This window comes from Liolophura sinensis, chromosome 4 (assembly GCF_032854445.1).
Source record: "Liolophura sinensis isolate JHLJ2023 chromosome 4, CUHK_Ljap_v2, whole genome shotgun sequence".
NCBI lineage: Eukaryota > Metazoa > Mollusca > Polyplacophora > Chitonida > Chitonidae > Liolophura > Liolophura sinensis.
In genome coordinates, this window is record NC_088298.1 from 20,541,120 (window position 1) to 20,566,614 (window position 25,495).

General features: G+C 37.8%; 1 protein-coding gene across 1 annotated transcript in view; it reads right to left on the bottom strand.

Annotated features, from left to right (window-relative positions):
* Positions 1 to 25,495, bottom strand: part of LOC135464511 (uncharacterized) — a 151,264-nt gene that overhangs the window by 108,886 nt on the left and 16,883 nt on the right. Inside the window, exon 3 of the mRNA XM_064741936.1 lies at positions 7,836 to 7,967. Coding sequence (XP_064598006.1) covers positions 7,836 to 7,967 — 132 coding nt within the window. The remainder of the gene's footprint in view (positions 1 to 7,835; positions 7,968 to 25,495) is intronic.

Sequence of the window (25,495 nt, forward strand, 5' to 3'; positions counted from 1 at the left end):
GATCGGAGATGTTTTGTAGTTGCAGAGTTGACAGCTTGTGACATTTTATCCGTCAAAATGGACCATACAATTAACAAGAGGTCTAAAGACTTACCGCAGGACCTCACAGCTATTAATTGCTACTGTAATTCGTCAACCTTTTCACATGTTTCCATGGTGTTTATTCAAGCTTATTCTGAAGGCATTATTCTGTGTAGACTGATAAAATTATACTTTTTACAAAGCCCTGAAATTGGCAAATACAACCAATATAGTTTGTCTCCAAAACTCTAATCATAAATGTGCATAAACCGCACTGAAGTTGCTCTTTCATATGCAAAAAGATTGAGGAATCAGGGTATGTTGTGAAATGTAGCTTTTTTTTTCTTCCATATGTTCAAAACTGATGTACTTATACACACATTTACTTGATACGATTAGGTGGCTCAAGTAGCCTTAAAAGAAAGGGTTCACTGTTCAGTTATAGTATTTATTTATTTGTTTATTTATTTCATTGGTGTTTTATGCCGTAGTCAAGAAAATTTCACATTTAAAACTTCAGGTAGCAATATGGTGAGGAAAAACCCACAACAATCAACTGGCAGACCTACCCCTGTATGACCACCTTAAAGTTTTATGTGCAACAGGGTAGTAAATTTAACTTCTCAGCAAAAACAGATAACACCACATATATTTCAGTTCTTGAAGAAAAAAACTATTAACAATAATGTCCATTAACAATGATCAAAAAAAGCCCATTAGGTGAATAAATGCATTCCATAAACAATGATTCAAGAAGATCCATTAGGTGATTGAATTCATTCAAGTAACAGTGATCCAAGAAACTCCATTAGGTGATTGAATGCATTCCATTAACAATGATCCAAGAAAGTCCATTAGGTGATTGAATTCATTCAAGTAACAGTGATCCAAGAAACTCCATTAGGTGACTGAATGCATTCCATTAACAATGATTCAAGAAAGTCCATTAGGTGATTGAATTCATTCAAGTAACAGTGATCCAAGAAATTCATTTGGTGACTGAATGCATTCCATTAACAATGATTCAAGAAAGTCCATTAGGTGATTGAATTCATTCAAGTAACAGTGATCCAAGAAACTCCATTAGGTGACTGAATGCATTCCATTAACAATGATCCAAGAAAGTCCATTAGGTGACTGAATTCATTCAAGTAACAGTGATCCAAGAAACTCCACTAGGTGATTGAATGCATTCCATTAACAATGATCCAAGAAAGTCCATTAGGTGATTGAATTCATTCAAGTAACAATGATCCAAGAAACTCCATTAGGTGACTGAATGCAATCCATTAACAATGATCCAAGAAAGTCCATTAGGTGACTGAATTCATTCAAGTAACAGTGATCCAAGAAAGTCCATTAGGTGATTGAATTCATTCAAGTAACAATGATCCAAGAAAGTCCATTAGGTGATTGAATTCATTCAAGAAACAATGATCCAAGAAACTCCATTAGGTGATTGAATGCATTCCATTAATAATGATTAAAGAAAACCCATTAACAATAATTTAACCAACTCCACTGAATCACTTTACGAAGTTCCTTAACAAAGATCAAACAAAGTTTGCTGAGCTTTGCATGCATTTTTAAATATGTCAGTATTTATGCAAACTAGAATTTGTATTGTTGCATATTCCTGTATTTGATTGTGCATGTTATATTTAAACGTTGAGTTTAAAGACTGTCCACAAAAAGAACAGGTATAGGAACATAAAAAAAAAAACAATCACAAAATCTCAATCCCATTTTGCTTAATTACTATAATTAAGCATAGTTAACATAATCAACATTATGTTCATAATTAACAAAACTAATTTAGTTAATAATCAAATTAGTAATGAGCCACCTGTAACAAATCAACGATATAATATCAAAGGTAATATGCGTATTTGTCCATTCTATTTCCAAACATATGCTGTGATCATTGTGTAGGCGACTGTATCAGAATCAATTTTATTCCCGTCACACTTTTATAATTAAAACTCATAACATTCATAAGTTATTATTATTAGTCTCATTGGTAATGCAGAGAAGTTATAAAATGTGACGTTTGGAGAAACTTTTTTCAATGTCTTGCCGATCTCTTAATTTACAACAAACCTGTGGAGCCTCTTCATGATGAATCAGTTTAAATAATTATTTTCTCATCATTTTATTAAACTGTGAATGTGTTCATATTACCAATACTTTCAGGTCCATTTTCTGTACAATTTATGCACATTTATAATTTGATTTGGATTGGCTGAATTGGCCAGTGTCTGGGCTTCACAAGAAGTATAATTTTATCAACCTACACAGAATAATGCCTTTAGAATATACTTGAACAGACAGCTTGCAAACAAGTGAAAAGTTTGAATGAATGAATGATTATGGTTTAACGCCACATGGGCAATTTTGCAGCCATATTGTGGCGAGTGAAAAGATTGAAGAACATGAATAAAACTGCCTGCATCTGACCCTTGCAAATTAACACAGGAAAAAAGGCAGACAAAAAAAAATGAAAAGTCTTAAATCTTCAAACAAAGATGCTTTAATGATGCATGCCAACTTTTTTCATCTGTGCAAGATTTTATTTTTTTTTCTTTATTTATTGATCTTGTTAGTAAGCACTATTTTTATCTATACCCATGTACTACTGTGCAATGATTCATCCACACCCATATCAATTAACCCACACAGTAATTAAAAAAATTAATTAATAAGATTACCAATCAGTCATTAACATAATTAGAAATCAATCAACGAATTACAGCACATATTGTTTTTTATCTCTCTCCCCTTGTGTTCACAATACATGCATAATACTATACCTTTCTCCCAGCCCAGTAAATCCATAACACAGACCTCCCAGCATACATGTATATGTCATACCTTGATGTCATTCAAACAAGTCTACAATATATAATTATTACTTTTTTTTCTCAGGTGTATCTAGTGCATCAAAATTGCCACAAATTCATTTAAAGGTTTTGTATTTTCATCACGTTTGATGTTTGCATGACTAACATGAAGATCTAGATCTTTCAGAGACAGGAGACATGCTTCTTACAGTGGTTAACATTAATTCTGTCTAGCAGTCTAGTGGTTATAGGGGCTTGCCTTTGTAACTCTGGGACACATGAGGTGTGAGATCAAAACCTTCCTTAGACAGGGGATCTATGGATTCCCCAGGTCACACTGCAATCAGATTTGATTGATTGATTGACTGACTTGTGTTTTACACCTTATTCAAGAATATTTGACATATAAGACAGAGGCCAGCATTATGGTGAGACAAAACCAGACAGAGCTTAAGGAAAACCCACAACCATTCGCAGGTTGTCACTTTAATGGATACACCCGGCATCATTAATTCTTGAAAATCATTATGAGCTTGGTGAAAAAGAGAACCCAAACAAAGCTGTATGAATATTCAAGCTTGCTACTTCAAAACTATTTTCAGACTAAAATCACTGTGGTGGTTGAAAATGGAGCAAACTGTACACTATCATTTGTATCTATATGTACATAAATTCAATACCAGAAATGGCCAATTCATCAACTGATAACTGGATTTATGACTACAGCGCTCTAAGGAAAAGCTCTCCATCCATCACCCCTGATCCTAACAAAGACACAAACACACTATTCTGACAGGCATATACCTTCACCCCTTGACCACAAGTCTGTCACAACGCTGGACTGCCCGGGTCCAATACGTCCGCCTTTCGGGACACGCTGTCCGAATCACCCGATGTAATCTGACCGCATCTCTGTCTTAAAGACGCGATATGGCATGATTGGGCTCCGGCCTGGCGGGAAACCGCCCTGACCTTTGACCTCAGAGGTGTCCCAATCATTCTGAAAGTCCTTGGAAAAGTGCTGCCTCTAGGCTACGTGAAGACTGTATCAGATTTTACAGCTTATAATTGCGATCGTAGATTATTCCTTTTCTAAAAGAGTATGAGAAAGACCCATTGGCAGATCGCCAAAATAACGAAAGATTACGGCCTTAATGAGGAGGTAACTCTTCTAACACTCGCTAATTAGGCCAACCAGGCACCAGCATGCTTACCAAATAAAGACATATGAAAATAACACATGCCAGGGGATTATTGTCAAGCATAAGGATTCTCTGGGTTGGCAAAAGAAAGTGTGCAGTTATCGCGTAATGGATGCATTTAAAGAAAGTCAAATTGGAAAGGAATGACCCAAACTCAAAATTAACAGTATTCCTTTTTATCTTCAACATAACACACGATTTAATACAAAAATTCTACCCTTTGTAGGATTTGCTTTCTTACACAGCTTTATAATATTCTGTCATACAGTTTTATCATAAAAAAAACTTTTTACCATAAAATTTACTATAATACTTAAAAGTTTACGGTCATTAAAATTCATGTGGTTGCTATCAGTTCAAGTTCAGCTCATGCTGGCTTCCTCTCCAGCCGTACATGGGAAGGTCTGCCAGCAACATCTGGATGGTTGTGGGTTTCCCTTGGGTTCCATCGCTGTACAAGTGAAATATTCTTGAGTACGGTGTAAAACACCAATCAAAATGAACAAAAATTTAAGTTCAAATTCTGGCAAACATTGGTTAGATGTTTCCTGTTGTAACCGAAAATGTCTTCAAAAATATGCATTAAATCTCATGTATTTGCCACTTGCTTATGCAAATTAGGTAGTCCAATTTTTACATGTGTAATATTTAGAACACACTCGAAGCACATGGGTACATATAGATGTCTCTGTTTGTTACATTTTACACAATGCATACTCACACCGGTATATTTAACTACACAAGCCTTACACTTTACACATGGTACAAACCTACTACAATTCTTCAAACTTTTCACATGTCTGCAAGCGCATTCTGAGGGCATTATTCTGTTAGATTAGCTACATGTACAATATAAACTTGAAAAGATGCATAAACTGCAGTGAAAATTGTGGAATCAGGGTAGCAACAGTATACATGTATCACACTGGTCTCATTTTAAACCCCAATTGTCATATTTTAAAAATCACACTTATTCCAGTGCCTACACCAAGAGTCATACATGTAACTTTAAACATCTCCGGCCGTAAGTGGGAAGGTCTTCCAGCAACCTGCGGATGGTCCTGGGTTTCCCCCGTGCTGTGCCCAGTTTCCACCCACCATAATGTTGGCTGCCGTCGTATAAGTGAAATATTCTTGAGTACGGCGTAAAACACCAATCAAATAAATAAATAAATAAATAACTTCATACATAACCAACAACCAAGCCAGCAGCAATATTATCATACAGGACTTTATAAAGATACACACATAGTCTCCAAAGGCCAAATTCTACACCAGTGTACCAGGTATCTAATGTAAGAGATCTTGTTATTCGGTCCCACGCTTGATATTCCTGGGGATTGCCATCGTCTATGACTAGAGTATAGCACCCAATCAAGGTACTAGTGGGCAAAAACATTTTGAAGCGGTACTTCAGAAAGAAAACTCTTGATTAGAGTCTTGTTCCAAAACACCAAAATATGACAGTAACAAGCCTCATTAGTCGAGCTCAAACATCCATCTCCCGAAGCGACGCAGTGTCTATGAGAATCATGACCTACTGAGCCAACGGTACAAATTGGTAGAAGCGCAAAAACATCGCCCAAGAAAGCATGGTAGCCTCCCTTTGTAGGTCAGTGGAATCTTTGTGTATTTTGTTAAATGAGTATTGGTTCTGGAGCCGCTGGCATTCAGGATCGTCGATGTTATTTCAACAGCCATCACTTTTGACGGACAATGGAGGTAATTAACAGCGTCAGCTAATGCAAAGCTCCTCAACTGACAGGTCCAATTTGGGTCCCATTCATGCTGTGTCTATCACACTGTCATATAAGAATAACATCAGGTCCAAAAGAGGGTAGACATAGAGTTTGGTCAGTGCCTCTGCCATGTAAAGAGGCAAAGAGGAGGGCAAGATTCCTGAATGGTAGCAGGGAGAAACAGGGAAAGGGGAGGGATGACAAAGCAGGCTGCAGTAGCCAGGAATTCAATATGACGTGTCAAAATCACAGACTCTTAGCGATTTTAACGAAGACAGAGGGAGCAGTTTCATGATGTCGATGTTGGTTTTCCTAAAAATGAGATACACATGTATTTGATAACTGACTTAGACTATAGCACCACCATTATGTCCACGTGCAATGTCAAAAAAACTTGGGCCAATTAAAACATGTAACTTAAAAACCCCTCCAAATCACTGGAACAAAAATATTACTTCAGACAGAATATCAGTTATTTATATTTGGGGCTGTTGAGGTGGATGGTGGGGTGGAATAAAAATTAACAATCCGAATAGTACCAAATAAGTTACTTGAAATTCACCACGATACACAGAGGAAAAATGTTTCCAGTTTTGTTAACATTAAAGTTAAGAAACAGAATCCTTTATCAATCCTTCATCCATTTAATCAGCATTCATGACAACAGTATACAACATTCCACATGTGAACAGCATGCAGGGCTAATCTATATGCCACAGCTGTACGAAACCTGGAGCGCTCTGTCGGCAACAAAATTTCTTCCATTGTCCGCACAACAATGGCCTAATACTGCTCCTTGATACCGCTGCTATTCAGCCCTCTCTGAGGCTGTTGGTGAAGCATATAATGACCCAAAATGGCCATGGTGACCCTGTTCTATATGGATGCTGACAAATGAATTAACATGCCAGATACTGACATGAAATTATGGCCATGTCTTCAAAGTGTAACTACTTACACAGGGAATTTTGATCACACAATTGTTAGACAATGTTAAAGACATCCGAACTGCCAGCTTATGCACAGAAATAAAAATGGATATTTTCATCTTTTTTCCAGATATGTTAGATAATGGATATTTCTTCACATTTCACAAAGGAAAAGGGCAAAGTAAATCCTGAAATTTTACAATGGGTTCAAACACAGTCAAAGGATGTGCAACAGATATATATGCTGGCAGAAAAACTTAGGAACCCTATTTATCATTACAGTTTAAGAACACAATGAGGGAATAACAACATTTCCAGGAAAACCTTAACGAAGTACAGTCCATTAGGATGAGATAACATGATCAATTTACAGGAAGCATTTGCTGATTCATGATCACATTTAAACCCACTCATTTGTTATTAAATGACCTGGTAAAACACATGACTACCGTTTGAAAACAAAAGAAATACTATCAATGTAAACAAGAACAGCCCATTGTTCCAGTACCTTTCATAGTTCTCATCATGTTGATTTTGATTTTTCAACAGTGGCAGACAATTGTGATGGAAAGTAGTCCAGTGCTCAAGCGTAATCTTCCCTTAGATGGGTTAATTATCAATAAAAGTTTGGGCCACAATTCAAGACCATGAAAGGTACTGTAAATCTTCAACCTTTCCAACCACTACAAGACTTTTTTTTTCAGTGGAATTTATGCATCCAATTACTATGAAAATGATGCTACAAATCATTGGCTGTGTCATGAAAGATGCACGCTTCATGAAACTGTGCAAATTATTTTTCTACACCTCATAGTTCTCTCAGAATGTTTTAAAATGTTGCTTGCAGAGGCGGTTGAAAAGGTCGACGAATTAGGGTATCTCATTTTGTTTTGTTAAATCACAGAAATCGTCAAATTGTGGGATGACTTTATCTACAATACATCAACATCAGACAGACAAGACTAATTTCCCATCACAGTGCATGAACATTTCAGGAAATTAAAAGATTGTCATGGCTGACAAGAGGACTTTGAGCAATGAACAGGGACAATCACCTGGAAAATGTGTTGAAAAAGAAATAAAAAAAAAAAAAATTGTACTTACCAAGGGGAGCTCACTCTTCTGGCGAGCCATCTCTCGCTGGAGACGAGCTAACGAAAGTTTCTCGCGCCTGGATGCCTGTTTCTCCTCATCCAGACGATGCTGAAGCTCGCGGACTTTACGCTCCAACGAATCCTGAAAATATCAACATTCAATGACTGATAGATTGCGAGTGACTAAAATTACAGTTCCTGTTTATCAGGTACTAGTTAACTGTCACGCCCAATGCTCAATAAAGGAGAAATTGATTATAGATTGATAAACTAGTGTTTTAATTCCCATAAATCAACTATGGTGAACTGGTCTTGATTGGATAATCTAACAACAACTGATTGGTGGGTTGTTTTTTGCTCTGTCGAATGAAAGCCAATCAGCCTCAACCTTGACTGTTTGGCAAAGGCTGCAGACTATCGCCGGTTAGAGAGCTTTAATTTGCTTTCGTCATAGTCAGACAAATAAGGGACTTTCTGTTTTTACCTACAGTATCGGTCTCTGTTCTTATACTACTTCGTTATAGTCAAACGATGATTTACGGTTAAGACGCATGACATTGATACAAGCAAATTGGCCAGCTTAGACATAAATTTCCACCGTCTGGAGAACAGAGCCAACAGTACAGCTACATTTAGTTAGACTAAAGAGGACAAGAATTTACAATCAACGTCGCAGTGACTTATAGTGTATTGGCTAACTGTTTAAATGCATGTTTATTTTGGTTGTCCAAGGCTAACGACTCGACCAGACTTAACTTACGTGTTAGAGTTCACAAATATAAGCCTCATGTACGACATTCGTATACCATGCGTAGTCTGTAAAGGCCATTCCAAGTCAATAATAGCAAGATCCATTTAAAAAAAAAAAAGCTTAACAATAGCTCCCAAAGACAAAGGCATGTAAGAGATTATACAAATAGGAAATAAAGCCGGTAATACATAAGAGAGAAGCGGTCAGCAGTTTTCAATGATGCCTGGCAGACAGTTGATATTCCAAGCATGAATTCCATATCAAAGTTCAAATTTGTAGTCCATGAATGAGTTCAAGGTCAAATAACAATTAAACAAGGAATCTCAGTCATGCTTTGATTGCATCAAGTCTTTCAATGAGGTCTTATGAACATATGACCTCATTTGACATCTAATTGTGATGGATAGCTAAACTGTAATAATTTGTGCAATTTCAAAGGGTCAAAGTCTTAGTACTTGTTGCTGCCTCACTTAGGGTGCCATATCTGGTGTCTGCGGCATCATACCTCAGTCGAAGCAGCACTAGGGGAGCAATGGACTCAAGAAAACAAAGTATTCAATAGACACACAAGTAATCGAGTCATTACAGGACTGAACAAGGTATTCATAATGAATACCAGAATACCCATAACTTGCCTGATTGAGCAGTTTGCAAAACTGCATTATGTTCTAGTCAGGTGATACATTCAAATACTACCCTTTAAACCCTAAAAAGTAGAATGATTGACACTGCCATACACAGATATTATCCTCTAATTTTACAGTGCTAAGATCTTGTCATTAAATCAACAAGAAAGGCCAAAATTATTATGCTATCACAAATATAACTGTTTTATCATATGCATAAAGATTGCAGCATTATGGTGGGAGGAAACCGGGCAGAGCCCGGGGGAAACCCACGACCATCTGCAGGTTGCTAGTAGACCTTCCCACTTACGGCCGGAGAGGAAGCCAGCATGAGCTGGCCTTGAACTCACAGTGACCGCATTGGTGAGAGACTCTTGGGTCATTACGCTGCGCTAGCGCCCTAACCGACTGAGCCACGGAGGTCCCAAGTTGTAAATCATTGTGGTGGTAAAAGACACTGTGGGGAATGGTAAAAAAATAACTAAAAATGTCATGAGGGAAACACAAAAGTGAGACTGGGAAAATGGGAGGAAATAGGGAAAACAGAGAGGAGTGAGTGAGTGAGTGAGTGCTTGGGGATAATGTAGTACTTAGTTTTTCAGTCAGATGACAACAAAGGAATCCTTAGAGTGCATGTAATATGCCTCCTTGTTGCAGGACGGATTTCCTCTGCTCTTTTATCTAGTGCTGCTTCACTGAGACGACCTACTGAAGGCAAGTAAGCCGCACTGCCCGATCCATTATACTGACACGGGTCAACCAGTCACTGCACTATCCCCTTAATGCTGAACAACAAGTGAGGAAGTTACAACTTAAAGTCCAAGGTGTGACTCAAACCAGGATTGACCCTGGAACTACTGCTCTCAAAGTGGACGCTCTACCAACTGTGCTATCGGGGCTGGTAAAAAACAGGGAGGAAGTAGGGAAAAGAGGGAGAGAAACACAGAGGAAAGAGGGGAAACAGGGAAGACAGAATGGTATAAATATAACAAAAAATGTCATGAGGAAAATACAACATACAAAGAAAAATGAAACGGTGGTGTTTCATTTATAGTATACAACAACATATTTCACCTGACAGATAACCATCAGCTGGGAACCACCGTGCTTTGAAAGGCATGTGTATATCATGCTGATCAACAATTAAGGTGCATGGAAAAGTACATTGTCATAGGTGGGGGAAAACGCCACCCTTTGATAGGCACCACATGTACCCGTGAGATTTGAGAGACAATTTTGAGCACATCAAAAAATATCAAATATTCATATAAAGTGAAATAATAAATGAATTCAGTTTTAATTTTCTGAGTTGATTTATTATACTGCTGTATCACCAGTATTATAAACTTGTCTCCCTTGGCAATGTTTACCTGCCTAGCTTATAGATGTATGAATAAATCATCACCTCAGTTCTCTCCCTTGTGGGTTTATCATGGCATGATTATCCGCAATATACAGGTTTGAGCTACAGCTTTTGGTGAATGTTTATGATAGCGCATGTTTAATCATTTGTAGACAGGTCATTTGTAGTTACCATTTTTATCATTTACCCTAATTCCTCAACCTTTTTGCATGTAAAAAGAGCAATTTTTAGTGAATTTATGCATGTGTTTACTTTGATTTTGGATACCAAAGTACCACAACATTGGTTGGATTGGCCAATTTCAGGGCTTCACAAACAGTACAATTTTATCAGTCTACGTTAAGCAGTATTCGCACTTCTGCAGAGTAAGCAGTATTGGCACTTCTGTAGAGTAAGCAGTATTGAGGCTTCTGCAGAGTAAGCAGTATGGGCATTTCTACAGAGTAAGCAGTATTGAGGCTTCTGGAGAGTAAGCAGTATTCGCACTTCTGCAGAGTAAGTAGTATTGAGGCTTCTGGAGAGTAAGCAGTATTGCAACTTCTGTAGAATAAGCAGTATTGAGGTTTCTGAAGAGTAAGCAATATTGAGTCCTCTGCAGACTAAGCAATACTGGAGCTTCTGGAGAGTAAGCAGTATTGACACTTCTACAGAGTAAACAGTATTGGCACTTCTACAGAGTAAGCAGTATTGAGGCTTCTGCAGAGTAAGCAGAATTAAAACTTCTGAACAGTAAGCAGTATTGGAACTTCTGGAGAGTTACTGTACTTAAGCTTCTGCAGAGTAAGCATTATTGGGATTTCTGCAGAGTAAGCATTATTGGGATTTCTGCAGAGTAAGCATTACTGGGATTTCTGCAGAGTAAGCATTATTGGAACATCTTCAGGAATCTCACAACAGTCAGATGATTTTAAAAGTCAAGCTAATAATTCTTCTATTTTTTGGGACACGTCTGCTGTTTTTAGCCATTATAATGTAACTGTAGAAGGAATATTAAGTTTCTTTTTTTGTTCACATGGTTAGTCCATCTAATGAACAACATATTCCTATCTTTAAATTTCCAAAAACTGGAAAGGTTTTAAAACAGCACACTTTTTCTCAGTTCAACTTGAACACAGGTGACTTGGAGTTAGTGGTACTACCAAATGGCAGCACATAATAACGAAGAGTCTGAGCAGGTGAATTAAGTTAGAAGATGATCGGTAACCAGACTGTAACAAAATGAAAACTAGTACAACACACAGTATGCAACTTTTGCAGGAATCTTGCAAACCACAAGATTTTGCCAGTAGGGGTAATAGATTGCAGAGAGACTGACGGACACAACTACCCTTAGACATACATGTGGGATTCTCTTCAAGAGATATACTTTTGTGAGAGGAGAAACAATATCATAATGAATAAAAAAAATCTGAAACATTTTAAATGTAAAGGCTTTGTACTCAATTTATGTAGGGGCCTCCGTGGCTCAGTCGGTTAGCGCGCTAGTGTAGCATAGTGACCCAGAAGCCTCTCACCAATGCGGTCGCTGTGAGTTCAAGACCAGCTCATGCTGGCTTCCTCTCCGGCCATACGTGGGAAGGTCTGCCAGCAACCTGTGGATGGTTGTGGGTTTCCCCCCGGGCCCGTGCCCGGTTTCCACCCACCATAATGCTGGCCGCCGTCATATAAGTGAAATATTCTTGAGTACGGCGTAAAACACCAATCAAAAAAGAAAAAAAAAAATCAATTTATGTATATGATTCAGAGCAAAGATTTCTTGTTAATGCAGGGCATTTGACCAGAGCATGGTAAACAAGCGACAAAAACTTCAAACCATACCATACAGGTATGTACATGGAACGTACTCGATTAATGCATGTAAGTGATTCTGTACAGAGATTTACTGCTAATAATGGAGTGTTCATGTGACAACAGCAAAGCTAATCAACTAAAAATTCATATCGTACTTGTATGCAAACGTATATGTATGTATATATATATATGGGAGGAAAGAATGGTATTAATATAACTGGGAGGAAAGAAGGGAAACAAGAAGGAAAGAGGGAAAACAGCGACGAAAAAATAGTACAAATATAACTAAAAATGTCGTGAGGGAACCACAAAAGTAAGACTGGGAAAACAGGGAGGAAATAGGGAAAATAGGGAGGAAATAGGGAAAACCAGGAGGGGGGAGCAGGGAAGAAAGAGGGAAAACAGGAAGGAAAGAATGGTACATATATAACTAAAAATGTCATGAGGGAAACACAAAAGTACGACTGGGAGGAAATAGGGAAAACAGGGAGGAAAGAGGAGAAGCAGAAAGAAAGAGGGAAAACATGGAGGAAAGAGGGAAAAGAGAGTGGAAAGAGATGAAATGAGGAAACTTCAGAGGAAGACGACAAAGAAAATTAATGCAATTACGTGTATCAGCATGCTATAGAAGGGAGAGCTAGCTAAACAATGCACATACCAACCATAAAACAATACATGTCATGTACCACCAAAAATCAAAACAGCCATGCCACAAATGCCAGTAATTGATGGCAACATTCCAAAACATAGCCAAAACTATGTCAGTTGCATGTCAATGTTTTCACTAGACTGCATCAATTAACTGATCCGGCACGCTACAGAGAGTACCAGTTCTAAAGTTCTCCTCCTTGATTTCACTTCCCCATTCGACGCAGCCGCCACAAACATTCAAACCCTCGCTGCCCCTCTGACTCCCAGTAGCAATAAATCACGAAGATAACCATTAATCTGGTTAATGGTAAATTACACAAATGCATTGCAGAGGTCATTAACATGTGATAATGCGAGCATTCTCCACACTGTGTGAAAGTGGTTATAGAAATATTCAACAGTGTGGTGAGCCTGATGCTTGTATCGTACACGAGTAAGCGAGTATAAATGTTTAAAGATGACCAATGGCGGTTAGATGGAATTACCCCTAAATGACCTAAAATTTCGCCCACAAAAGTACACTTTCAGAGGCAAATAAATATCACACAAAAAAATAATTTTTGGTGCTAAAAATTACTAATTTCCAGTAGAATATCATTCCATATGTTCCAAACTTCCAAGCAAACCTCAAAATAGCTTTCTAATAAACTCAATAGAACTCTCAGAATCAGGAAAAAAGGGCAAATTAGTCTTGGACGAAATTTATAGTCATTTAGGTTACATTTTGACAGGAATAATTCGTTCATGTCAGTACCAGTGTTTATAACAGTCCCATGGCAATCAGAGTTAATGGATGTTCCTCCAGATGACATTCTACATTTCAACTTCTACTTTTGAATGCACTTGACTGCCTTGATATGGTTGAAATACAGCATTTGACTTAATTAATAATCTATTCGATTTATTTTATTTATTTGATTGGCATTTTTATGCCGCACTCAAGGAACTATTTCACTAATACTAACAGCCACCAGCATTATGGCGGCAGAAAACCGGGCAAAGCCCAGGGAAAAACCAACGACCATCCGCAGGTTGCTAACGGACCTACCCACACACTCATTTTGACTTGTTGCAGAGTTGTATTTGAGTGTTTTGAGGTTTGTTTCAAAGGAATGACATCCACTAGTAAAATGAACGTTACAGCTCAAAAAGGAATATTTTCTGAACTCTATTTTGCTCTAAAAATGAAAGTTTACATTTAGTTTCTTAGGCTAACTATGAAAAGCCATAATTAAACTACTGTATACCCATTCGCAGATCAACTTGTAGAAGGATTAACCACTTCAGCTACATCACCAGATAACTGAAGGGTCAAAGGGTTAACTGTTAAATTATCATATAACATAGGATTACGAACCTGATTAACTGCCAGTGGAATGATGGTATCAGTCCGAATAGGGATAGGCTGATCAGAAGAACGTACTACATGTATAGTAATGGAATAAATAATATTACAAGCAGAGTGACAAATGCAGAGAAATGATGTAAACACATCGTAAACACATTGTAAACACATCGTAAAACTCTGAATATAAGCTAAATCCTTATACACACACTGAGGCACTGAGTGCTGTGTTGCAATAAAATCCTCTTGGTTGTCACAGATTCCTACATTTTTACATTTTAAGATAAATGCATTCTCTCTGTGTTTGAACTATTCTTTTATACTAAAAGGTCTGTCAGCAATCTGCGGATGGCCGTGGGCTTCCCCCAGGGGCTCTGCCTGGTTCCTCCCACCATAATGCTGGCCACCGTTGTACAAGTGAAATACTCTTAAGTACGGCGTTAAACACCCATCAAGTAAATAAATAAATATACTAAAACTTTTACATTTATGGCTACAAATAGGACAGAAATGTTGTTTGGTGTTGATAGTAATTCGCCCATGGTTGATGGTTTACTCCAAGATCTTCAAGTTACCTACATCCATAACAACTGGTAGCCTTGTCTGTAAAGTGAAGAGTTCATTAACATTGTGCTGACAAACCACCAAATCAAATTATACACGAATCAAATGAAGACATGAGAATATGCTTTAAAGAAATACATACAGTTTGAAATTCCGCTTAAAGTGAAAGACAGTACCTGACTAATGTTTATGACCACTGAAAGACTACCATTCAAAGGGTCTTAAACAAGCATTAAATATTTTTTTAGATTTTTTGAACTAGTTAAAGTGAAACTTCGTCTTGACACAGCTTCAGCGCGACCCTATTATCCAGAACAAGGTAATGTCACGTTTACTCCAGCTCTCTAAAGTCGAAGGTAGTTTCCGTAAAATAATTTAAGCTTTAGCCTATGATGTATAAAAGTTGTGGGCTTCCGCGATGAAGGCCCAAGTGATAAATATAATTTTCTCGGATATTTGACATACTGGAAGAATATTTCTTCCACTGTTTGAACTGTTGATACAGTAACCCTACTATGTCATTTACAAGGAACTCCAGCGAACCTGTTTAAATAACCTAGCTGCAGAAGCACTGCCTGGTTCAGGTGACAGCCTCTAGGGGGAGTGTGCTGGGGATTTTTACATGATACATTAGGATTGTTGTACAACTAGATTCATGCTCAAATCTGAAACAAAGGGAAATAAATCTAAGCTTGAGCATCCTGCTATTGATTGAAATATGCTTCAGCCAGGTGCCGTCTTGTTCTTTAAAACTTCTGAAAAATTCCTAGCACAACATCAACTAATAAGCAGCTTTCACTTTCAAACAATTACTAAATGGTTTTCATTTCTTTATATTCTGAGAACAACATCTGCCAATTAAACCAACTGTCAAAAAAACATTTACATACAACATACATGTATATGCCTGAGGATTTGAAAGAAATAACAGTTGTGATTATATATACATGTACAATAAAACGAATGAAATATTCCTGTTTATCACAATTCATGTAGGCTGACTGATGTCTGCTGTGCAATTGGGGGTGGGGGCAATGGGGGTGGGGGCATGGGGGGTGGGGTTATTGGAACATGATGCACTCCAGATCTCCAGAATGGCACTGGGTTATTCTCTGTCATTAAGTACTTTCCACAAATTCATTAAACAACGATAAATTCCTTGGACAATCCCCACAGACAAGGAGAGTGCACCACAAAGCAGTCTTCCACATAGAGAGACGCAACTTCATGGCTAAGTACCGGAATATGAAAAGGAGCTTGCTTCAAATGCTGCCGGAACTGCAATCTTCGACTGTTGCTACAAATCTAACAAAAAAGGATAATGACAGTTGCACAGGTTCACACTAATAAAAGCTCAAATGAAATGGCTTGCATGGATTTGCGGGCTGTAAGCTAAGACGCAATCTTCTTTTTTTTGTGCCTGCAATATCATTTTCTTCTGCTATAGTCTTTCATTTCTTTCTTTTTTTTCGTCTCTTCATTTCATCGTTTTCCCAGTTTAGATTTTTTCCTTCTAGGTATCGATCACAATGACTAAAATGAACAGACACACTGCAGGTAATGAGCATGACAAAAGATTGGTCAACCAAATTGGCACCCATTAACTTAAAAAGATGACACACAACAAGCATGGCTAGAGGACAGTCCAAAACCTCCAATAATCACTGAACTTCCTGGAAAAATCATCTCCATCCCTCTTCTGGCCCAAAACCTCAATTCCAACATCAAATAAGACGTCAATTTTAATATCACTTCTCATGCAACAACAGTTATTCACCAGTGTGGGACAATTATTTAGATTATATTGGAATTTGATATCTTCTTAACGGGTCTTTAACTTGGGTCAACTTATTTAACAGCTGACTGATTGGAATTCAGCAGCAAAAACATGCTGCCTCTATTAACACTGCTTTAGCCTTGCTGAACAGAAATTCCTATGGGAACACATTTACATGCGTAACAGTCAGCTACCTAACAGGGGTCACAGGTCAATGTTCCTCCTCTTCACAAAATGTATATATAACCTACAGTCTACATATATTTGAATAGTAGTGTGTACTTTTGCTTTATGACGAATTCCATAAGCAATTTCTAGCAAAAAATACATACTTATACCTTTAATACTTGGACTGAAGAGAGCAATAAAATATTCAACAGATATGTAGTGATTCATTGTTTCAAAGAGGGTACTTGAATGAAATACTTAGCACTTGGTATACTAGAGAAAACCATTATGGACTTTTGAGAGGGTTTTACACAATTTTAACATAACGTTCCCTGTACTAAGATTTTAACACTATACATTAATGCCATGCTTTGCTTTTTTTTTCCCCGCTCTTTTGGTTGTGGTGCTGCTGCTGCTTATGACTGGAGGAAAATGGAGTGCCTGGCATAAACCATCAGCCTTTGGGAAGTTACTGATAAACTTTCCTAACGTGACAAACAGATATATTCATGCACTCTGTACTGGTGGAAAACAAGTGGTCTTCAATAAACACAAGATGGCATCACAAGCATTGCCACCCAGACAGTTTGTCAATACTGTCACATATACATGTAGCGGCAGCAATGAGATCACGGGAATGTTCATCCTCAGTCCATGGCTGCTTTTGAACTCTCATGAGGTGTGTTTCAGGAACTGAAACGCAAATGCCTCAAACCACTGGACCATGGCCAATGACTTATTTTAAACTTGCTCTTTTCACCGGTTTCTGGGGAGTGCTAGCTACTGACGTTTTAACAGACAGGTGTTTTGGTTTTTGTTTGGAAGGAAGCTCAGGTGATATCCTACTGCAAAATAAGCTTCAGCGCCAAAGTTATATATTTTATGCAATTTTATTTGCTTTTAAAAAAGCTTTGGTGAAATTTTGAGCGATTTAGCATATGTTTATACAGTACGTAACAGTTAAGAAAACAACCTAAGAACAGCGCCTCGGAAGCTTCCCCAAAACATGCGTGATCATTCAGCATGACTAATGTCACAGCTGTAGCTCGACCATGCTTCGTAAAGCAGTGCGGACAAGTGTATGGCATGCACACAGCGATTAGTGCAAAGTACCAAACAGGCAGTAGCAGAAGAAAAAGTCCCATTTTTTAGTGGATTAAATGGACCATAGTTTTCTTCACACTGATTGGTGGATTTAAAAAAAAACAACAACCTGCCAATACCATAACAAGTGCTTGTTCAATTTACCAGCCCCAATAACTGAAATGGAACCGCTTGGCACTTCTGCTGCACCCCGAAGTGGACCAAACAGCAGCCCGTTAACAAAGGTTTGTAAAAAGGTTCTCTAGACTCTAGTTCAGCCTAATGGATGAGGTCAAGTGTATTGTTTTCAGACAATTTTTTTTATTACCTTAATCAGAATTTTACGAATTAGTTTTGATGGGTGATGAGTGCTGGATGTGACTCAAAATAGGCAATAATCCCACCCCACCTCTACTCCTCCCCCCAGACAAAAAAACACAACAAAAAAAAAACACACACACACACACACTTTCAAAAGCAATCCATTGCTGTGCAGGGATGCATGAGGACTTGCACCGGAAGAATTGCATCCTGCCGCAGCATTGCTACCCTACCCGCTATCCACATCTTAATCCTCCCACTTTAGCCAGATTTGTCAATGTTGTCACAGCTAACCCATGAAGGTGTCACACCAGTATTATTAACGACACAATCACTAACAGCGTGATATAGTACAAGCTATCGACTGCGTTAAGAAAACCCAGATTGCTACATTCTTCCGGACAAGTAACAGTATCTCTAATCGTGCTCTCATGGACTTAATGCTGCTTGGCATGCCACAAATAGCAAAGCAATTGGTCACCAGAGCTAGATATCCATGCTACATTTTTTTTCCGAATATTTTAGCCCATTTTTTTCTCTTCTCCCTTAGTACTGATGGGGTACATTTTACAGCCCATTTGTAATGAGGGTCCAAGCTGGACTGACCCTTGTTGCTGCCCAATGAACGAGTAATACATTACCAGCAAGCCCAAAAACGTCATCAGTGAGACCAGCATTATGTGTTCAAACCCTGATCTCAATACCAGCCGTACTTTCTAAGATCCCACCCCAAACATTTTGTTTAACACTGCTTTCCCTGTTACTGAACGCCAACATCGATGCACAAGGATGACAAGGTAGAGTCTAGCTAAAAATTACAAATTAAAAACCTAAAAAGTACTCAGCGTTGACTAATAAGCAATGTATCTGAAAGTCTAATTATACTAGCTTTAGTCTAATTATACTAGCTTTATATAAATAATATACATCTATTTACATCTATGTAAAATGTAAATTTAACTTAAATAAGAACGCTGTATAATGTAAACTACTGATGTAAATATGCTACATTTTATGAGTCATATACACTCACATTCCCGTAGACAAACAATTTTCAAAATCGAGTTATTCTAGTTTTTCTCTTTTCTCTTCCTTATTTTCTTTTCCTGTCATAAGACAAAAAAAAAAAAAAAAAAACATTAAAGGTTCATATTATCTTGTGACACACCATTACTGCTATCCTTCAAAGAAGAAAAAGCTGAATAAAGGAATTTGCCATTAACAATGAACGTATATGAAATACTTCAGTGAGCTGAAAGCTAGGTAAGGGGGAATAACTTGTCAACTTGTCACGCACATTTTAATCTCAAACAAAAAAAAAATAAATAAAAGCAGTGTACTGCAAGTCTCACTCATTATGTAATTGCTCTCTTCAAAAAAGACGTTAATTACATAAAACCAAATTGTAAAATGTCATTCTAATAAACCAGCAAACAAACTTATTAGACAGATGTATTAACAAGAAAAAGCTGGGCGAAACTGAGTTTGTACCAGATTCTCACCTGACCACCCTATCACAATTAACAGACTTGTCCAAAACACTTCAACCCTTTATCATTACATAAGCATACAGAGTACAATAGAGGACTGATTTACATGTCATATAACATGGTGGGGTACAAGTAAATTGGATTTCTGAAAGACATGCCAGTAATAAATCTGGAATCCAGACAAAAAAAAAAAAAAAGAGGAAAAAAAAAAAAAACTGAAGGAAAAAAATTAATCTGTCTGGCAGACCAATCTGTCTGTGCGAGATGTCAATGCCACAGGTACAGGTAAACGCAAAGTCGTTAGTGACATGACACCTGTTGAAATGAAAACAGGTAAATCTCGCTAACACTGAGTGGGGCAATAAAACGACACCTGTTCACGAAAACACCTCCGCTTAAGTTTTCGACAGGGGAATTAGTGTCTGACTTCAACCACAGGGCCAGTGAAAAGTCGCAGAAACAAGGTATCATTCGTCAAATAAACATCACCTGGGAATCGAGAGGGTTAGTATGCAAACCGGTTTTCAGGGTTGACATTTACCACATAATTCCGGCAATGAGAACAACTGTAGAAGATGCTACAGGTTACATACTAGACACACCTGTGGATACAAGGTGTGGACATGTTAGAGATGAATGAACCACTAGGTCTGACACTAACAATGGTGTGTAGCATTTCAGTCATGTTACAAAATGAAAAGACAAGAAGAATTTGAGGGCACTTATAAAGAAATAAGTAATAAAACTTCACAGCTGCATCCAAAAACAACACAAGTACAGCAAACACACAATGTAACATTAGATGTACAGTATATCTATGTTCAAAAAATGCGGCATCCACCCTGTGTATGTTAAACAGTCACTATTCACAAAACGTAAATACAGTGTACTCTGTAAAAGCAACATTAGGAATTTTAATTGTTGTAGAAAAAGCTGGAGAGCTTTTGCCATCTATAAAACTTATTGAAAATAATCCCTTTGTGTGAGTGTAAATATATATCGAGTAGAAAATATGTGGAAAACATTTCCAGCTATCCACCAACGTCTACAGCCCTGAAATATCCTATTACTGATTGAATAGTTCTTTAGTAGTGCTTGCTACTATAGGGCTGATTACAATTTTTAAGGCCATATCTCATAGATACTGTAAATAAATGTGTTTTTCATGAACCAAGGTACAGAATTTTGGCCACAGAAGCATCCAATAAAAAAAAAACCTCACTTTTAGAAGTTTATCAAAGTTTACCAGTAAGTATTATCTATAATAGCATGGCAATGTACTAGGTAGAGGTGGGGGCCTCCGTGGCTCAGTCGGTTAGCGCGCTAGCGCAGCGTAATGGCCCAGAAGCCTCTCACCAATGCGGTCGCTGTGAGTTCAAGTCCAGCTCATCCTGGCTTCCTCTCCGGCAGTAAGTGGGAAGGTCTGCGAGCAACCTGCGGATGGTCGTGGGTCTCCCCCGGGCTCTGCCCGGTTTCCTCCCACCATAATGCTGGCCGCCGTCGTATAAGTGAAATATTCTTGAGTACAGCGTAAAACACCACTCAAATAAAATAAATAAATAAATACTAGGTAGAGGTGGAAACATTTCCTCAGTTTCTACTTTTGCTCTCCCTGGGGACTTTTCTCCACAGCCTGATCACTGATGGTATACACGAAAGTGAAATATTCTCAAGTACAGAGAATAACACCAAAAAATAAAAAATAAAAAATTAAATGACAGAGAAACGACTCTGATCCCTTTTCGTCGCAACAAAACCAGATGAAAGTACAAGGTGTACAAGATGATCGAGGAACAGAAAAATAGGAAAACCACAACAAACAGTCTGATAATGAAAAGATAAATTAAAGGCAAAAAACTTCATGAAAACACAAACAAACTGCCTGGGGAAAAAAAAAAACAATGAGCCAGAAAGCATTAGTCCCATATGTGTACATGTAAAAGTGTCAGCACTGCTTTCATCTTCTGGTCTTGTGCTGTAGAGAATGTGAGACATCATTATACTACCTGCTACATGTACATGTGAATGCAGAGTCCTTCACATAGCAAACAACTTCAGTGTTAATACAACAATTTTACCCTAGTACTACAAGGCACCGATCAGACTTAACCTACTATGGTGATTAATACTGTGATGGCCTGGCAGAGAAAGGGTTAACAGTCTTCACAAGTACATTAACATTTACATTCAACATGGAATTCTTACATCACTATAAATCTTCAATCTTTTCGCATGTTTGCAAGGTGTTTAGTGCAAGCATATTCCCAGTGAATGCTTCTGTGCAAACTGATTTATTTGAGTGGTGTTTTATGCCGTACTCAAGAATATTTCACTTATACGACGGTGACCAGCATTATGTTGGGAGGAAACCGAGCAGAACCCGGGGGAAACCCACCACCATTCGCAGGTTGCTGGTAGACCTTCTCACGTACGGCCGGAAAGTCTGTGCAGACTGATGAAATTTATCATACTTTTTGTGAAACCCTGGAATTGGCCAACCCAAAACATGTCATTTTGTTTCCCAAATCACTTCAAAAAGGTACACAAATCACCACATTGAAAGACGCTTATTTATATGCTGAGTGGTTGAGGAATTAGGAAAATTTGGCAAAAAAGCTGTGATCTTTCCAAAACAAGAAAAACATGATGGAGAGATGACCCTTTTGAAATGTCAAAGCAAACTGTTAATTCTGCCTGACTGTTTTCTAATCATTGTGTGTTAAAAACACCATACAATACAAACACTTGAAAATGATCACTTGCTCTTTTAACTCTTAACAGATCACTTTTACGTCACAAAGAATATACTGTATCATTTTTATAAAATGTACACATGTCCACCAATCAACAGAGAAATTTGTTCTGTGATATAATTTAAGAAAATTACATGGACTGCCGAACATATCTAGTATTTTAAGAATTATTTCTATAAGAGGTTTTTTAAAAGAGCCTTGATATATATATATAATAAAAAATACCTGTTTTTTTTTTCTTTTTTTTTTCCTAGATGACAAATTCTTATGTCCAGCATTCCATGAGAACCTCGATAGCTATCAAAGCCAAATGATACAAGAAAGACGGGATAAAAAAACGAGTAGAAATAAGACCTAACCACCACTGTCAATCACCAGGCATTAGTAGCAGCAATCAACATGCAAGCACACGTGCGTTAATGCAAAAGATCAAAGGGAAATACCTGTGGATATCCAGCCTAACGAGCTGAGGAGAGGGACAACATTCTCAGGTGAACAACAAAGCAGTCTGATGACAGGTACCCACATGCGACAACATTTTTCCCAGCTCTCTACCCTCCGCATCAAAAGGGCAAACAGCTAAACGGGATGAGGCTCTCTACTGAGGGGTCACGACATAGATTTTCTCAGAAACTATGATTGACAGCTTCACCTGTACTTGTGTAGGTACATTTACCCAACTTAATGTAATACTTCTCTGCTTTTTTTATTTAAGAATATTTCTCTTCTACGACGACAAGCAGTATTATGGTGGGAGGAAAATGGGCAGAGCCCGCGGGAACTCATGACCATCCGCAGGTTGCTGGCAAACCTTCCCACGTACGGCATAAGAGGAAGCCAGTCAGCTGTGACCGCATTGGTCACAGGCTCCTGGGTCATTGTGCCATGCTGAGGAGCTAACCACTTCGGCCAGGGCGGCCCTCGTCTCTTTACTGGGTCTAGATGAGGAGTCTTGATTTCCCGTCCCCCGAAGAAACAGCTGCTAACCACTTCGATAAATGAGATAAAAATTGTCCAGAAGACCACTAAGCCTTCGGGAATGTAATTCACTTGACTTTTGCCAATGACACATAAGTGTTTTCTTGCATTTTCAATACTACCAATATTAAAAGTTCACAGCCGAATTTTTTGGCTAAGGGTTCCTCTCCCTATTCTTATATACCTCTAAAACATGCCTACTATCAGAAAAGTGAATTGCTGAGAATTGTGTGGCTCTGGTTATAACAGGCACAAAATGTTTACAAACACCCACAAAACTTGGACACAGGCCTGTAGGCCTACCTCCAAGGGCAAGTCCCTCAAGCTATAGCTGACCTTCTAAATGTAGCCCACTTACGTACATTGTAAATCCCCTAGTTTATTTTTTGTGAATTAAATTAATTCAGTCATGGACTGGTATAATCACGGTAACAAATTGAGACCTTACACCATAATATCCTCTGAAACACATGATCAAATCAGAAGATTTTTGTTTTAAATCTACTTTATTAAAGAATCCCCAACAGAGCCCCTTTTATGTTGGCATCCACCATTGTGTTACTCTCATTTCACATGTATCAGAGGCCCCTAATGAGCCCCTTCTCTTGTCATGGAAAGATACCATTCAGGAGACCTCAAAATAAAAAAAATATAAAAAAAGGTCAATCAGGTGTGAATATCTTTTCTCCCACCCAAACTCTTTCCTAGGGAGCATGTATCTGTTTACTGATACATTGTTGTGTAGTGGAAACCATGTTAGTGACAATAGAAAGGGCAGGTGCATTTCTAAGTGGATATTGGAAATTTTACACAGAAACACAAATCTGATATGTTCCATCCTTTAATCTTCATGCAACACAACATAGTTTTGGCTCTCCTCTTCCCCATGTATAATGTTTTGGACCCTAAATTAGGTCAAAGTTGGTGATCTGAGCTGAGGCTCACTTGGGTGCTGACACTCTTCATACCTTTAGACAAGCATGTACATTGAATGATGTATTGAAGCCAGAATAAATATTTGATCCTTCACATCAAGGAAAAATCCCCTAAATCTCACAAAGTTTAATTAAAATTAGGGAAGTTAGGAAAATGGAAACAAACTTCTTGGTAAAGATTTTATTTTACTAGGTCATGAGGTTCCCTTTCACTCCTCAAAAGTATCAGCTGGACAGGACTTTGGTTATATTTTCACATGCTCGCCCCCTCTGTACAGGACCCGAAAATAATGGCATAAAATTTTGACTTAAATTATGCTGTAGTTCTCGTAAAAATTTTTAACAAATGTCAACCTCTTAGTTTTATCACAAAGATCTAAGAATACTTATTTTGAGAATAGCCAAATGTTGGGTGATATAATTTAGTACTGTGTTCTAATCAATATTGAGGAAGTGTTATTGTGACCAATCATTTGAACAGGATTCTACTATTGTTCTACACACCTGTATGTACCTACCCTCTTTTGTTATAAGGGCTTGTAACATCAAACAAACAATATTTTAATTCTGGCCCAAGCCTTTGTTGTTAAAGCCACACAGTATTTTCCCACAAAAGTAAGACATGTAAAAATATGTTAAAATGCACTTTCAGAGGCAAATGAAGGCCTTAAAACGCTACTTTTGATGTTTACACATACGTACTGCACGTAATGTATGGTTTGAAGTTTAACATGTTAAAACACACTTTCAGAGGCAAATGAAGGCCTTAAAACACTACTTTTGATGTTTACACACACATACTGCACGTAATGTATGGTTTGAAGTTTAACATGTTAAAACACACTTTCAGAGGCAAATGAAGGCCTTAAAACACTACTTTTGATGTTTACACACACATACTGCACGTAATGTATGGTTTGAAGTTTAACATGTTAAAACACACTTTCAGAGGCAAATGAAGGCCTTAAAACACTACTTTTGATGTTTACACACACGTACTGCACGTAATGTATGGTTTGAAGTTTAACATGTTAAAACACACTTTCAGAGGCACATACAGGCCTTAAAATGGTA